The sequence below is a fragment of the Motacilla alba genome, chromosome 1 (genome assembly GCF_015832195.1).
Source record: "Motacilla alba alba isolate MOTALB_02 chromosome 1, Motacilla_alba_V1.0_pri, whole genome shotgun sequence".
Taxonomy (NCBI): domain Eukaryota; kingdom Metazoa; phylum Chordata; class Aves; order Passeriformes; family Motacillidae; genus Motacilla; species Motacilla alba.
Genome location: NC_052016.1, coordinates 104653775 through 104671026, shown reverse-complemented (window position 1 = coordinate 104671026; position 17252 = coordinate 104653775). Strand labels below are relative to the sequence as shown.

The following is a 17252-nucleotide window of genomic DNA, read 5'->3' as shown; positions in this document are numbered from 1 at the left end:
TGACATAACCAATTGAAGACCATGAAAGAGAAAAATCCCTACCAAGATAACCTGAAGACCTATTTCTTTTTGGCAACTCAATAACAGCAGTTAGAATAAAAGCGCTCCAAACTTAAGTGCATTTGTTTCAATAGAAAGATACCTTACACTTCAATAGCTATTTAGCTTCCCAGAGGAATAGGATACACCAGTATAAAGCATTTTACACCAATATATCCAGCCTGTTCTTGAAATGCTTTCTCTTTAATTACATTGTAGACAAAACTTCCTACTGCAGACAAGACCTCGGGTCCATTTCTATCAACATTAAGACCCCTGTTTATATGAGATGCTACTTAGATTTAAAGGTGGATTAACAAACACACATTCTTGACCAGATTTGCTCAAAGAAACACCTCTTATCCACAGCCCAGCATGACAGTGAGATGCCTATACCTCTTGACTACTTTGATAGGCTTAAAAGCTTTTTTTCACTAACCCATTCAAATCCTCCACTGCAAAGACAGCCCACTCACTTCCCTAGGACATCAGCCCCAAGGCAGATTTAGTTCTGCGTATTTGTATTTGACAACAGCTAAATGAAGCTAACATTTAGCACATGGAAGTCAGCACATGATGCCTCAATCAGTTCAAAGTAAAAGGCTGAAGTAACAGAACTGTTTCAGGGCCATTATTATCTTCCAACAAAGTTAAGAGTGATGTAATACCAGTCCTCTTCACCCAATGTTATATAATAACAAGGTATCTGGATTTTTTTAATTTTTTTTTTTTTAGTAGGAATCTGTTAGAATGGTACAGATTCTGCACACAGGCATTATAGTGTCATGCAGAAATCTAAGTCTTGAGCAAACTGTAGTCTAAAATCTGTCAGATAGAGTCTTTTTTAAAATCTCATCTCTTTATTTACAGAACTATACTTACATCTGTAAACAAATGGACACATTAACATGTATCTCTATCAGAACTTCTTATGGAAAAATTAGGTTATCTCTTTAATCTTGAAAAGTAATTCCTCAGGTAACTACTTTCTCATATCATAAGGCTTTTAAGAAACAGAACCACTTACCAATAGTTCTTCTTGTTGCTGATGATCAACTGAACAGATATACAGCTGCAGTGATTTTAATTTCAAAGCACTTGAGTGCATGGGGATTTGGAACACTTCATTAAATATTAACGGAGTTTGGAATTCCAAAGCTCTCGAGCAGTAAGTGGTTGGTGTGCCTGACTCAAGCGGTGGCAAATAAACTCTCACATGACTGGGAACAGCAAAATAGACAAACAGCACAATTCAGACAAAGAAAGCCATTTTGCATCTCTCAAAATCAAGCTAAGCAAAAACATCATTGGAACTTCTACATTAAGAATGTGCCTTAAGATCTCATCACCAGAATTTACTTTGCATTCTAACACAGAAGATCTACAAAGCTGATCTCAAAGTCCTGTGTTTTTTAACAAAAACTTTTTTTTTTTTTAACTTGGTGCTTAAGCAGAGGCACCAAGTGGCACTTGAGCTGCCCTGAGGTATCCAAGGCATCTAAATCGAGCTAGCAATTATAAGAGGATCTATGGGAGAGCTACACAGAGCCTCCCTCTGAGCAGCAGCAGCTGGAGGCCAGGTGCTATGCTATGCTATTTCAAATGGAAGCACATGCCTATGTTTAGGCAATTGAATTGTCCCGTCAGTGTCACCAATCAGTTTCTTTCTTCCACCCACTAAGCAACCTATTCCCCTCCTTAATAAATTAAGAAATTCAGCTGGCAAAAGAAATCTGCAGTCACTGCATCTATCTACAGTCTCAAAAGACAAATTCAAATATGTGGTACCGTATCATTTAAGACTCCAAGCTAAAAACAAAATCAACAACCATTTTCATGTGACTGCATAAGCAGCAGAGCTACTTAGAGAATTGTCTCCATGTTCTCCCTGTCCTGACAGCTTTCCAAGCCCCTGCAATATCCTATTCCATTCCTCATGCCAGCAAAACAGTTTCATGCAACTGTGTTGTGACCCAGATTGGAAAATTTATCTGGGTTAAAAAACTAACCTAGCTAAAAACCCACGGAGCTTTCAGGATCAAAAAAACCCGCTCCAGCTCAGAGGTTCACTCAAGTTGACTACATGGCTGCAGGAACTCTCATGCCACCACCAAAAAGGGGTTGACACTGGCAGGCAAATAAATGGTTAGAGGACAATTGGAAGAGTTCCTTATGATGTAACTCCAGCACACTGGACTGTGGAGCATCAGTTAAACTAATTATTGTCCTGTAAAAAGGCAGAGATCCAGCACCTCTGCTCCCTGGCTGCTGCAGGCAAACTTACCCCCAGCTGCCGCAGCACCTGATTCAATCACTGTACAGTTGCACAGAGGAGTTTATTAAACTTGCTGAAAGCTTCTTCTGCTTTTTGGTAATAGAAACTTACTTTTTGACTAGACTAATCAATTCATCCTGCAGGGATGCAATTTCTTGATTTCAGCCAAGGTAGGGCTGAGAAGGATGAAGAACAGAACTGCATTTTGAGCCATTTAGATGCCTGGTTGATAATGTCCAACAATCCCTCTGCACTAACTTTTTTCTTTGGTGACTCTACTTTACTACCTTCAGATAATGCTTATTTTCTTCTTCTGATGACAAGGCATCATGGCTGAGTAATACACAATACTCACATTTTTCCCTATCATGTGCCCTTGCACTCACACCAAAACAGAGCAAAAATCCAACACTAATGTACTACCCTACATGAAAAACTTCCACTGCAGTTTTGCAGAGTTAGCATGGTGAAGTTCTCAACAAACACCAATTCATTCAGGGAGATGTATTTGAATTTAACACCTCCCACCAAATGACTTATTTTACAATACAATAATGTTATCATACCTCCATTTTCCTGCTTTCAAACAACCTGTCCCAGATATAAAGGTCAACAATTTTTACATGCTGAATTTCTTTAAAGTATGCTAAGATGCATATTTCTAGATAAAACAGCGTTTTATGACAACACTGATTATTTAAGAAACATTTATAGAATAAACTAAGCTACATTCTATATGTGATACAAAATTTGAAAAAGTAGCACAAGCTGTCTGAGGTTAAAAAATTCAATCTTTTTGTACTGATTCTCAGCTAGTACTTGTGTTATCAGGTCTTTCATGGATACTCAAGGAGAGCTGTACAGGCCACAAAAGCCTGCAGATCCTTTGTTGCTGTTAGCATGTTTTCTGGTGTGGTTTTCTCTCTTAAAGGCAAAAGGCAAGGTATAATATCTCTTACTGATTAATACAGAGGTTGCCACAGGTATTGAGAAAAATACACTAAGCTTACTCTGGAATATCACAGATATTTTTGAACACACTTTCCTCTGCAAAATAAACATGAAAAAACACAGAGACTACACTTGTTACCTGAATATTGTGATGTAAGCCGTATAAAAGGGATGCTTTGTGACCAGAATATTAACCCTTTCCTCATGGATATTAATACATACCATTTTCTCCAGAAATGGCTTAATTTTGAATGAAGCCAAATAAATCTATGGTATTTATAACTGCAGCACAAAACAAACAATGATCACTCTGGGTGAAATTTAAGCTTACATTTTGCAGTTTTCTTTAACAACTAGACTAGTAAAGTTCTTCAGCTGTAATACATGGACTAGCAGACATTCGCTTCCACTATCATGCCTAGAAAATAAATTTTCTGTGTTAGTCACCAATCATTGATAATTTGCTTAAGAAATAAAGATGAAGATGAAACAGATTTAAAGAATGTAAAAGCACATTTTGTTAAACAAATTTCTTGCACAAATCACTTTCAATCAAGAGCACTAACTACAGTAACAAAGTTAATAGAACTAAGTGAATTAAATATTATTCACCTTGAAATGAACAAGTGGCCTTCATATGCCTCTTGACAGCAAACAGGTTTTATCAAATACATTCTTTTAACAGTTACACCATTTGCATTTGTGTGCATGCATGTGTAACAACATATCAGTTACATTAGACAAATCCATCTGCATTATTTTCGTGGGCCATTGAAAACAAATTTTAAAATTCTACTCTTTCACATCAGCACAAATTTTGAAATGACACTAACAAACCTGGTTGGTATTTTAAAAACTTCCAATCTTAGGAATTAGTTTCCAAGGGGCAGAAAGGATTCTGGAGGGCTAAGATATGATATCCTGTCTTGTATGACTACAGTCTGCCCTTCCCCAGGCTACTCCTACTACCAACAAGAGCATGCCATAAGCACAGGATTTCAAAGATGTTCTGTACAGCTGGGACTGTACAGTATTTGTGTCTCTTCACCTGTGATTCTCCTAAGGTAATACTCCTTTATCTGGCATAAAAAGATCTTGCTTACAGAGACATATCCCAATACCCATACCCACATTAATAGCCCAGACAATGAAAATAAATGCTACTGAAAGAAGTAATGAAGGCACTTCTAACAGTCAGCACTGAAAGGACACTGAATGAACTTTGATTAAACCATATCCCAGACACAAAGTGACACATGACTGACTAATCTGTACATCCACTGAACTTTGACTGCCAGTTCAGAAACTTCTTAAAAACTCCCCCCATGATTTAGTTTATTAAAAAGCTAAAAATCATAAGCAAGAAAAGTAGTGAGGAATTCCTGTAGAGCTGATGGGGAGAAAGAGGAGTAATTACTCACAGAAATCCAACATGTATTTGTGGTTCCTCATTACTGGCAGCATCACCATAAGCAGGCTCTTCCAGATCTTCATTCCTGCAGGAACAGAAAGTACTGTAAACTACACAGTGACCTAAGCTGCTAAATGATGAACTAACATTTATTCTGTGATTTGTGGATATAAGCAATTATTTAGCAATACAGGAGGGACTGGTAATGTAGAAGAAATTGAGACATCTATATAAAAACATACAGTAGTAGTAATTCACAATTATAGAAATTGAGGTTTTAGAATTAGTCTTTCAAAATATTTAGGTTATTTTAGTATTTATTTTGTCTTGCATTTCTCTTTAGCATCCTCCAAACCTTATCTTGTTCCCAGTTACTGCTTCCTGTGTTAAAACAGTTGTATAAAGTAACATTTCTTTCTACATCCTTCAATCACTTGGCCAATCTGCGTATTTTTTGGCTTTTGACAGTTGGTATATTTCTTCCTTGAAGTTATACTTTCATCACATGATACTCAGAATTGTAAGTCACACTCTGCATAATTTTATTTTGCTACAGTTGGTTGAAATAAAATTACTGATTTATGACTAACAGGATGAGAAAACTATCTTTCAAGGGAGATACGATGTTAAAATGTCAGAGAGAAAAAAGCAAAAGGGAGTTGACACTTGAAGATGACAGTGGACTGCATGTAAAAAGCTTCTTTCCTTTAAAACATGCCATCTAGTAGTTTTATGTTAGTAATAAGTAGCAATTTTGAAAGCCTACACATAAATTCACAACTAATTCTTTTGGGCCGTGTGGCAGAACAGGAATATTTCCAGCTTACTATGCATTTATACACCTGACCTTTTGCTTAAAGCTTCAAACACGCCACTGTCACTAGCCAGTGAATGATCTGAGAGACATGCTGAAACTCGCCTGGCTCTCCTCTCCGATCGTCTACCGCTGTCTCCTCGCAGAGTTACAGCTGCCACGGAGAAAAAAGGGACAACAACATCAGCTCAATGCAACTTCTTCAAAATTAAACAAGAAACATTTATTGTATCAAAGCCAGCAGCAAAAGAGCAAAAATGCAGTTCACTGATTTTTTTTTCCTTCTAACTTTAAGTTAAAAGCCTAGAATAGGATTGACCGGAGATATTCTGAGGGAGAATTAAGGAAGGAAGTTTGTGGCTAATTGCTCTGTGACAAGACTAAGTATAAACCAATTGTATTGTTACTAAATGTTTTTCTGGTAGAGTAATTCCTTCCTAAAGGAAGACTTACATTAATTCACATATGTACACATGATATGCTAAGCTTTTCAGACTTACCTACTGAATATACAATAGGTTGAAAACAAACACAGAGACTAATTCTTTTTTAAAGTTATCTGATAATACAATGTGAGGTTTTGTTCTCATTTGTTTCCTAATACAAAGTCTCAAAGCATACTGTTTATACCATCACATAATAGCAGCTTTTATTTACAGTCTGAGAGGCATTATCAAAAAGAACCAGCGTTTTCCAGCTCACTCAGACCACTGTTTTTTTTCAAATTCTTGGTGAATTACTTTGAAAACTGACTGGGGAAGGAGAAAGCAATGTCCAACCTTCCCTGAATCACCAGCCACACAATAAACAGCAATTCAGCAATCACTTTCATGTTTTAAGTGTACCAACAAAATTATGTTATACACTGGGTTTTGCACAGGCAAATAGGCATAGCAGCTACCAATCCTTTAAAGTATGTGTACAAGCAGTAATGTTCAAGAACTGCATAGAAAAGGCTTCAAAACTTTAACAATACCTCCTAACTTGAGGTTGTTTTCCTTTGAGTCCTAGAGAAAACCACTAAACAGACTTGAGAAGTACAGTTTCTTCACTGTGCAGAGAAGAACTTTTACCCTCTTTTGCTTAAGGTTCAATGACTGTCCTCAGAGCAGGAAAGCAATGGTAAAGAGATGGCACTTCAAAAGTGGGGAAAGCATTTTATTTGCTTCTGCTCATGCTCACAAACTTAAGACAGCATGGAAGCATTGACAGTTCCAGCAGAGTGACGGTAGCACAATGCATAGGAGACAAGCACCAGCTGACATTTACAGCTTACAACCCCAACAAGGGACAAAGCATGTCTTACTCTAAGTAACAACTTGTTAAGTACCTCTGTTGCACATTATCCTGAGTCACCCCCCTGCACGCTACCTCCCTCACCTCCCACCCAAGCACCACCAGGACAGGACACCAGGACAGGAGAACTTGATAAAAGTCTTCCAGATCAACCCAACATGCTGCTGCTATCAACAGAAGGCTCTGGCTAAGGTCAGCTTTAACCCACTGTGGAACTGGCAGAGAAGGTGCACCAAGCCCAGCAGGTTGTGTGCCAGCCCAAGATACATTCCTGTCACCAGGCCACTAACGGCACCATGTTACCAAAGGTGCTACAAAAATCACCCAGTCCTGTTTAAAGCTAAAACTCCTCTACCTCAGCAGAGCCAATTCTCTGTCCTTTGGATTCGTAAGCAAGCCTACGGACCTCTCCTCCAAATTTAATGAAGGATTTAGTCAGCTTTAGGTATTCAGGAAATTTATTTGCTGGCTAGGAACAGCCCAACCTGTACTTGTTCTGCACCCAGGGAAAGAACCATCACTCGTCCCCATCCCACCCTTCCTGTACATCACACATTGTGCAGTGCTACTCATGGCATCCTCACCACAAATGAGAGCCAAGTACAAGTGAGCACACAGAAAGCAAAAAACTGTATTTGAACCACGCTCTCCTCTGTATCGCTTGTACAAAAGTTGTGGTTTTGTGGGTTGTTTTGATTGGGGTTTTTTGCTTGCTTGGTTGGTTTGGTTTTTCCTTCTTTTTTTTTTTTTTTCTAGGACTTTTGATTTCGTAAACCTACCTCACTGTCTGGTATTTATGAAGAATATTCTGTTACTGGTATTTACAAAGAATCATAAGAATCATGAAGAACTAGCAATCTGTAGAGACATCTACATAATAAAGTTTCCCCAAAATTTTACATCACTGGAAAGAGGCTGAACTCCACAAAAGTGTATAATTTTTTTTTAAAGTGATTTTATGATTTCTGTACTAATTTCAACAAATTATACTAGAACGACTTCTTTTTGCAAATAAGCCCTTGGCTCACCCCCTACGTGAACACTTTGTATAAAGGTAGCAGAGGAAAGATTTTGTGGACTCTGTCCTTGGGAGGCTCATGTTCCCAGTTTGGCTGGAAGGAAAAGCTGGCATCAAGCACCAATATAATAAAATGAAAAGCTGACACATTACAACAATGTTGTAACTTGACAGTGATTTGCTCACTGTCTGCAGGCCATGGGAGCATTCAATAACCTCAGGACAATCGCAGCAAATTTAGGAGAGATGCACACACCAGAATATCCCCTTGACTTGGGGAGGGGCATAAAAAAATCAGCAGGAAAAATTGGTCAAGATCAAAGACACACCATATTTTGTTTTAAGAAAAAAGTCTAGCACAGACTTTGCAATGCTGGAAGCTAAGGAATTGTTTAAAAAATAGATTTCTAAGACAGACCATTACCTTACATTTTCTTATTTAAATATGATTTTGCAGAACTACTGGGAGCCAAAGCTTAATAAATATATTAAAGACAGTCCTGAATGAAAGAACATTCTCACTGTCATTAGTTGAAAAAGTGAACTTCAAAGCAAATTTTGCTGTCCAAACTTCTGTTTACTAAGAAATCATATAAATAAATCTAAAGCATGTTTCACAAGCTTAGGTGACTAGAAATACTGCATGTCAGCTCAAAATGCCCTAATAAAAGTGTAGAACACTCTCATAAAAACTAATCTGAGACAAAACCAGACCTTACCTACCATAAGGCTGTCAGACATTCCTATTATACAATAAAGCTGAAGGTCAAAGAACACTTTCCCCCGGAATTTAACTACAGCTGTGAATGTGTTGTTTAGTTGACATAGCAAGAAAATTAAGTATGCCATAATGATTAAACAGATACAGCAAAATATCAAACAAAACCAAATGTAGCAGGATCTCCTGTTTCTTCTCATGCAAATCCAAAAAAAAACCCAAAACAAAACAACCCACCCCAAAAGAAAACAACCAACACATCACATGGAAAAACACACAATAAGAAATTTTCAGGTTCACTTACAGTGAATTTTTCTGTTGTGCCGCATGAGAAACAAGACAAAAAGCATACAGTGACAAATCACCCTTTAGATCTCTGACAATATTTTATAAACAAAAGATTATTTAGGCATTAAAAGAAATTTAGCATTTGAACGATTTAGTATATAGAAGAGATAATGAAGATATTCAAGCCCAAATATTTTATTAACATGTTTCCTCCCACTCCCATCTTTATAAATATGATGGATTTAAGTTTGCAAGCATATTCCCTCCATTCACACATGCAAACTTGTTTCACGATGTGAGCCTGTGATAGATGCAGAACAATAAAACAGCATATCAGCAACTGAACATCAAAATTGCAGCTCCTGAAGAACCCCTTGAACTTGATCAAGTGCTGCATCGGTGTGAAGTTCATCCAGTTTATTCAGTGCTAATCCTCCCAGCCCCCATTATTTGCAAATTACCAAAATTACCTCATGCTTTGCCTTGTGAAGGAGCAGGCAAAGGTTTGTGGGAACCAAGACCTCCTGTTTTTGCAGCACAGCATTCTGCTGCCAGGCCATCGGGTGGCAGCAGCAGGGTACACTGCATGGTACCTCGGAGAAACCCAAACCCCAGCATCTGCCAGCTGCCAGCTCTGGCATACAAGCTGGATGCTGCATCCAGTTCTTCCAGGAAAAGAGTACAAAACCAAAATACTTTCAAAACTTCCAACTGCTACTTGCAAACAACTGCATTACAATTCCAAACCACCAGCTAGTGAGTGTGGAACTCAAAGCAGGCAAAAATCAGAAAGGTTAAATATTTTAAGTAATTGTTTCCAAATGCAAATATCAAAAATAAAAAAAGTCTCAAAAGAACTTTGAGACTTGCCAGGCTACATTTAACCATACATTCTTCCTCAAAAAGCAACACAAAATACTCTGTTGCACATAGAGAAAAACTGTAACCTCTGGGCTAGGAGCTGGACACCACAGCACTGACAACAGGTTAAACACAGAGGTTTTCAGACAAATGTGAAATGTGTAGAAACACAACAGAGAACTGAGAAAAGGAAAATCAAAGCAGGAAGCTGTCCTCCATCCTGTATTGCTGCCTAGGCCCTCACACTAGGCCTTCACTTCTAGGAAACACATACAAGCTATAAATGAACTACTTAGATACTTTCACTTACCACAATGGGTGAAGACATTCTGTGGTCTGATTTGAGGTTTAAAGAAAGCCTCAGGAAGCCTCTTCACAGCACTAATTTAAGCACAAGTTTTCATGCTGGCCTCTGGAATTCTGTTTATTTTGGTCTGAAAGCTACACTATGGGCACTAGAAATGTTTACAGCCAGTAAAAGTAAATTCTGCTGCAGTATCTTCTGGCAGTGCTAGCTGCATTAAGGAAAGCAGGTAAGTCTAGACTCAAATGCTTTTGAACAATACAGGCGTTTTAGCACTGTGGCAATGTTTTCTTTTTTTAAAATGAAAACCTGAAAGTTTTTCTGTAAATACCATTAATGTTCCTTTGTATTATCACTTGCCAAGTAAGATTTTGGTAGGATAATATGATCCATTCTCTGGTTGTAGTTCATATCATTCCAGACATCATGAGTTCCGAATGCAACATTCTACACAATGTTAACACGGAATTCTGGATATAGAAATGGGATGGGATTAATATAATTTAATATTAAACTAAACTCTAAAAGCCTGTCTCTACTAGTGTGGTATTATTAAAAAACGAGCAAGTCAACACACAAAAATGTTACCATGATTATCTTTTTCATATTAAGAGCAGTTCCTCATTTGGTTGGTCAAAACAGGAAAATAAATTTGTCATGTGCCTGTATGCTCAGGCTTTTAATTTTGTTTCAGAAATTTTTTCAAAAGCTTTCTGTTTCCTCTTTTGATTTCTCTAATTTACGTTTCTCAACTGCAGTGCTTTCAGAAGCTTCTGCCAAGGCAAGCTAAAGCAAGTCCCTCAATTTGACAGTCCAGCAGGAAAGGAAAACTCAACAGTTCATGGGCTGTGCTAGCTGCACCCATCACCCCTCTGCCATCAGAGCACACACAGGTGCTCAGAGACATCCAGCCAAGACGCACAACATCTCACACATCCCCTATAAAAGATGCTCCTTTGCTGATGAAGCACCTACTCATGAGTGCACCATGCACTCATTACAGCCATGTCACTGTGGCTTCTGCTCCATCACAGAACGTGGGCACGGGAACCTGGGCTGGAGTATGTACAAGCATGTAGTCAGCCAGCCTTCAAGCACAGTCAGAAACATCACCTCATGTTTTGTGTTCGGGTTTTTTTTTTGCAGATGACAGTTGCTGGTTACTTCCTATCTCTTCTGGGTTTGTGTTGCTTTCCATTATCAGCATAAAGGCAACATCAGCACAACTGGGGGCCTCACAAGTAACTAACCCATACTTTTTCTTACTAATACTTTACTCATTCTTGCTAGGTCCTTGAAAGGCTACACTCCAATGAAAGTTTATATTCCATTCCCTTTCTTCCAGTCAATTCACTGCTGTTTTAAGATCTATTGCCAAGGATTTCTCTATTCTTGCACCTCTTCGCCCTAGAACTAGAATTTGGGTTTGGGGGATTCTCCTGTGTTTTGGTTGGGCTTTTAGCAGGTAACACCTACCACGCAATTTTTACCTGATGGTAGTAAAATAAGCCTAACTCAGGAACTATCTCTACTGTGCCGGCATGCTTAGGTCTGTGTGACATTTCCTAAGACAATGTGGCAAAATAATATCCATAAACTCACCTCCACCAGTCTGGACAGCAGTCAGGTGTGGTCCCATTTCTCGCAGCCCTTCATTGTCCAGAGGGTAAGCAGACGTCTGAGATGAGCTCGTGCCTTGCGCATCATCGTCACCCAAGGCTGTGGTCTGAGCCCTGAGCATTTCCAGGGCTCCTATGCCTGCAATCTCTTCAAACCCCTCTGACATCTGAGCCAATGGAGAATCTCGTGATGCAGAGAGAAACGGGGTGTCCAGAGGCGAGCTTGGAGGAGACAACGATGACAAGGAGGACCGCGACGACAGCGATGCCAGGGACTGCGGCGTATCCAGAGACCTCCGCTGCTTATTGAAATTGGAGTGTCCAATGGGATCAGAATAGGGCACGTCCTTTGTGAGAGCCTCGAAGGGAATTATGTCAAAGCGCAAATGCTGCCCGTAGTCTGTAACGCTGTCGGATTTGTCGTACTGGGGAAGGCCATAGATGTCCGTGAAGCTGACTGAGCTGAGGGAGCCTCTGCTGGAGGCCAAGGATCCTCGACTGGAGGCCAGGGATCCCCTGCTGCTGCCAGAGGACATGGTGAGGGTGCTAGCTGACAGACTGTGACATGCAAAGAAAGAATAAACAAAAATGTCCTTTCAGATATAATCAGAACTGCCAATGCAGACATTAAAACACTAATCCAGATTACATAAGCAATTTTACATGTATTCAGTACAGTAACATGATGAAAAACCATTTGGCATTTTAAAGTCTAGCTCATGTCTCTTGCCCTGGTCTCAAGCACAGCCATGACTGGAGCAATACATGCGACAACCAGATCAGGGCTAAGTGCCTGAAGACAACAGTCCAACAACATCCAAGAGTAGGATAAGCCCGCTCTTTCGTCCAACATGTAAACAGCTGTGATTTGGCAGAAAAGAGGCCAGAGTAGGCTCTAGCTCAGCAAACTCAATGTAAAGCCAAGAAGGATAAATTACCATGATCCAGCTCAAATTGACATTAATGATTGGTCATAAACAATCCAGGGAGAAGAAGTGCAAAGTGATTTGCAAAGTCCTAACAAACTGCTGTGCAAGCCTCACTCTCACAGGTCTTTCCAATGCAAAATAAAAAGACTTTAGGGTAACTCCTATTCCACTTCCTCTTACCATTCTCAGTTAAGGGGAAAAAGAATATTTGTGCCAGAGAGAGAGAGACAAAGTGAGACAGGAACTCAGCAGGAACTGAGCTTTTGATGCTGCTGTGGTGTTAAAAACTGACAAATCCTCAAGAGTTGCATCTCAAAAGGCAGCTGTGAGGGTGAATATGCAAAACATTCTGGACTTTGGTGTGGGGCTTAACACATTCTCGTATTTAAATAGCAAAATTTTGTCATCCTACCAGGCATCAAAACCCCTGCTTTTGAAGGTACCAGAATATTAAGAAACCAGAGAACTTAAAAGAATGCTATCTGCCCATAGTGAAACTGTAACAATATTACAACAGATTTTAAGAACTTATCTCCTTTCCAGAAAGTAACATATAAAATTCCCAGCTACACTTAATAACGTACCCCAAATAGCCATCACTAATACTATTTATAAAACTCCATCTAAATCATCACATTCCACAGAGCAAAGTGTATAAATGTAGTGAAAAAATAATTTAAAAAAATTAAAAATTTAAAAAAATTTTTAATTTAAAAAATTTAAAATTTGGCATACGTACACAGAAGTATAAGATAAACTTCATACATTATTAATAATCTTTTCTGCTGTAGTTACTTCAAAACCTGCTGGTTTTACATAACTTACCTTTTTAACTGGGAGTGTAAATATGAGGTTAAACGTGTAGCTTCTTCTAGTTGCATAAGCAAACAATTTCTCTTCTCCTGTAACAGTATCCTGTAATTAAACACATACATATTACTATTTTCTTCATCACAGTAGTGTTCAAAAAGTGCTAGGAGCTTCCCAAGCATGGAAAAACATCAATGCATTGAAGTTTGGAATACTGAAAAAAGTTGCACTGTTAAATAAAAAGCTTTAATTTATGCTGCTCATATGCAGTGATGGTAACTCCTGCAAGAACACAAGAACCAAGACTCCAGGAGAATTCCCAGACAAGATAAGTAACTAAACCATAACGTAAGAGTCATGAGGCTGAAAACACATTAAAGCAATTAGCAGTCATAAGAAGTCCTAGGTAAAAATATCAGACCCTACAACATTATTTTTCTTCTCTTGCATCAATCTGATTCTGCTATTAAAATACTATGCCCTTCTACTTTATCACAAAAAAAAAATATTTCAAGACAATTAGTGTAAAATTTCAAAGATAAAAAGAAAATTTTTGAAGGACTTCTGTTAAGAATAACCACCAAATTTAAGCTTTTATTCCATGTGGTTTAGCTGCATTTATTTATCATTATATTTAAGCAGGCGATACAGTATCTTTACTACATTACAAGAAAAATCTCATGCTGCAACTTATTTTTTGCCCATTTAATAACCAGCAGCTGAATTAGTCAGTACCACTCCCACAACACAAATGGAATGTAACTTTAATGCCATCAATCTCACACACCTGTAAGATATCTTAAATTCAGTATTCTGACATTATCAGAATTCCAAATAATAGATTTTATCTACCATCTACTCTTTTTCTGGATCCAGAATTATGTTCCTGATGTTTTGTTTTTCCAAGCCCAACTACTGAACTTCAAGATAATATCAGGGTAGTATTCTGGTTTGCGTTGTATGTTTTGTATGCCCAGGAAAGTTACAGCTCCAGCCCTACATCACAAGGCAGCTGGAAATGGAGATTCTGCCAAACAGTTTGGAGAAAGCAGATCTTTTAGGCTGCCTCACGCCCTCCTCAGCTGCAAAGACAGCTGTTAGAATTCAACATGTTAATGAACAGGATTTAAAAATCAACAGAAAGGGAGTTCTAGATAAAACAGCATCTCTCGGGCTTTTCTCCTCCCTTATTGAGACCCAGGCCAGGTTAACTAGTGGCACAAGGAAGGCTGCAGCTCAGCTATGCAAACTTACACCATATAGGCACTGCATGCAGGAACCAAAAGAAAAGGACAAATGGACACAAGAAACTAAACTGCTTCAAAAGCTTGCAGGTGAAAGTAGAGATATTTGCACCATCTACTGTAAAAAACAAACTTAGGAAGCTACACTCCACAGTGATAGATGCTGCAGGGTAGGTACCTGTGCTAAAAGGTAAGAAATGCCTCCAACTAAGGCTGTCAGCCAATATTAACAAAAACAACACCACAACAAAACCAAAGAACAAAAACCCTCTGTCATACAGATTTTAAGTTCATTCTGATCTGTGCATAACTCAGTGCCTTTAAAACTCAGTAACAGAAGTGTTAATTATTTAAGAAAGAAACACCTTCGTATTTCACAATTAGAACAAAATGGAATACAAAAGCAGAATTATAAATATTTTTAGTTATATCTGAGTCTAAAACAAACAAATAAAAATCAGAGCTACTAATAGTTAAGCTTTCCTCCAATTTGTCATAGAGTGCCCACCAGTATTATTCTAACTTCTGCTCAACTTTCTGCTAGCATTTGAAATATCAAGTACCACAGCAGAATGCTGGTTTCCACAGCATGAACTCCATGGAAAAATAGCTTAGTCTTCTTGCCAACACAGTATGCACTACCTAACATGAGAGCCCAAAAACAACAAATACAACTTACTACACGACAGAGTAAAGTGAACTCCCTTTTCTGTCAGTTTAAGCTGGAAAACCAATGTAACGATATGGCAAAAATTGCAAAATATATTACACTGACCTGGAGGCTGCCTGTGAATTTTCTATTTATTGCCTGAATTTGCTGTCTGAAGTAAGCCTTTTCAAAGAAATTGAAGTTGTCAAAATCTGTACATGGAAAGCACTTTCAAATATTTTTAAAGGGTCTTAATTGTGTAAATATTAACCTTTACACAGATCACATTAAAGCTGGTTCTTGTAGGTTTTCCTGAAGTGTCAAAGCGGAGGTTTTACCACTATCTGTGAGAAGCAAGAACAAGTAGTTTCTTGCTTTCACTGGAAGCAATCTATGGTAAAAAGAGATTAAGAGGTTTTGTCCTTTTCTCTTGCTACAGGAAAAGCTAAGCAACTTTGAAATAATTGGAAACTGTGTTTCCACTAATATGTTTTTGGGTTGTTTATTTTATATTTAACTTGATTTTTAAGTTTTCAAGAATGACTTTGTTTACTGTGCTCTCTAAATGTCAGAATTGGGATGTGTTCCAACTGCTAAGATTGCAAATGAAAAAAAAAATCTTATATAAAAGACAAGAAAACCATAATCATTTAACTTTCCTGTTATAAGCCACAAACTAAATATAGCAAAGGATCTTTGTTCCGATGCTTTTGGAGATGACTACTACTCCACTGCAAAGAGCAGAAAAATCTTTCATTATCCAGGTACTGTCATTCAGGTCTCTATTATCAGACAGTACCACTCAGACCTATTCCAAGCATCTTTTTTAGATTCTATTCAGACCTCTTCTTCATATTCAGAATTTTTAGATGAATGAAAGGAAAACTAACTAGTTAACATCCCTGTGACTCTGCTTCAGAAAAGTTCAGGACAGATAGAATAAAATAATGACAGGAGTGGTCTTCTACTTTTTTGAATCTAAATTTCTCTAGCAACTTACTTTTTTCCTTAAACACAATGAAATTCCCTACTCTTCCTTTTGAAGCAACCTACATGGATCTCACAATAGAGGAGAAAACAACCGAAGTTCCCAAACCTTTCAGTGGCCCCATGAGCAGACGTTGCTCGAGCTTGCTGGATTTCATCCTCCAAGCGTCTTTTTTCTTCCTCCAAACGTGCAATGTCTTCTGGGGATCGTCTCTGCTGACTGATGAGCTGCAGCTCCTGAAGAAGAGCCTCCTTCTCCTTGATGAGCTGAAGACGGTCCCTGTCTGCTTCAGCCATTCCTGGCCAGGATTCATTATCTAGCAAGGCCAGCTGCTGTTGTATATTTGAAACTCTTTAAAAGAGGATAAATATATTTCAAAATGCAGAAGAGAAAGACAAGAGGAAATATAACAGAACGTGAAGCCTGTCAATGTCTGTGCCTTTTTTTTTTCTAAATATCAAACCAAGAAAATTTAGAGGAGTTTGGGAGGATTGTCTCTGGGTTTTGAGGTGGGCTTGTTTTTTGGAAGGTTTTGTTTGGTTGATTGGTTTTAGGAGTTTTTTTATTGTTTTGTGTGTTTTTAAAACAGCAAACAACTGCAAGTGTTCTACCTGTGTAGATGTGTGAGAACTACAGTGTTTTATCTACTGTATAGACAATATCTGTCTTCACATCTTTCTCATTTTGTAATAAATCAATTCATATTTTAGAGCTTGAGTTTACTGCCTATACAGATGATGAAGCTGAACATTTTCTTATTCATCCTTCTTCTATAATCAGATCTTAAATTGGGATTTCAAAAGTGCAGTAAGAATTTGAAGAAGCTGAAGGTGAGACACTTAACTAGTGACAGCAGATCCAAACAATCATGTCCTACCTCATAGGGGAATGGTTCAAGGGGCCAAAAATATTAGACTACCTTAAATGAAAAATTTTTAAAATTTTAAAATTCTAAAGCTGCCATTAAAATAGAAAAATCAATCTGGAGAAAAGATTTACTGCTTACAAAATACAAGTGACTTCAGATGAATCTATCAT

The 17252-nt window shown here is 38.1% G+C and overlaps 1 protein-coding gene across 3 annotated transcripts in view; it reads right to left on the bottom strand.

Annotated features, from left to right (window-relative positions):
• WWC3 (WWC family member 3) overlaps nt 1-17252 on the bottom strand; it is a 101012-nt gene that overhangs the window by 12334 nt on the left and 71426 nt on the right. For 2 of the 3 annotated variants that reach the window (XM_038156689.1, XM_038156697.1), the window contains exons 9-15: nt 16323-16565; nt 13349-13438; nt 11578-12152; nt 5524-5644; nt 4687-4761; nt 3597-3683; nt 1067-1259 (exon numbers count right to left, since the gene is read on the bottom strand). In XM_038156689.1, the coding sequence (XP_038012617.1) occupies nt 1067-1259; nt 3597-3683; nt 4687-4761; nt 5524-5644; nt 11578-12152; nt 13349-13438; nt 16323-16565 (1384 nt within the window). The remainder of the gene's footprint in view (nt 1-1066; nt 1260-3596; nt 3684-4686; nt 4762-5523; nt 5645-11577; nt 12153-13348; nt 13439-16322; nt 16566-17252) is intronic. The other variant, XM_038156707.1, reaches the window with a different exon arrangement.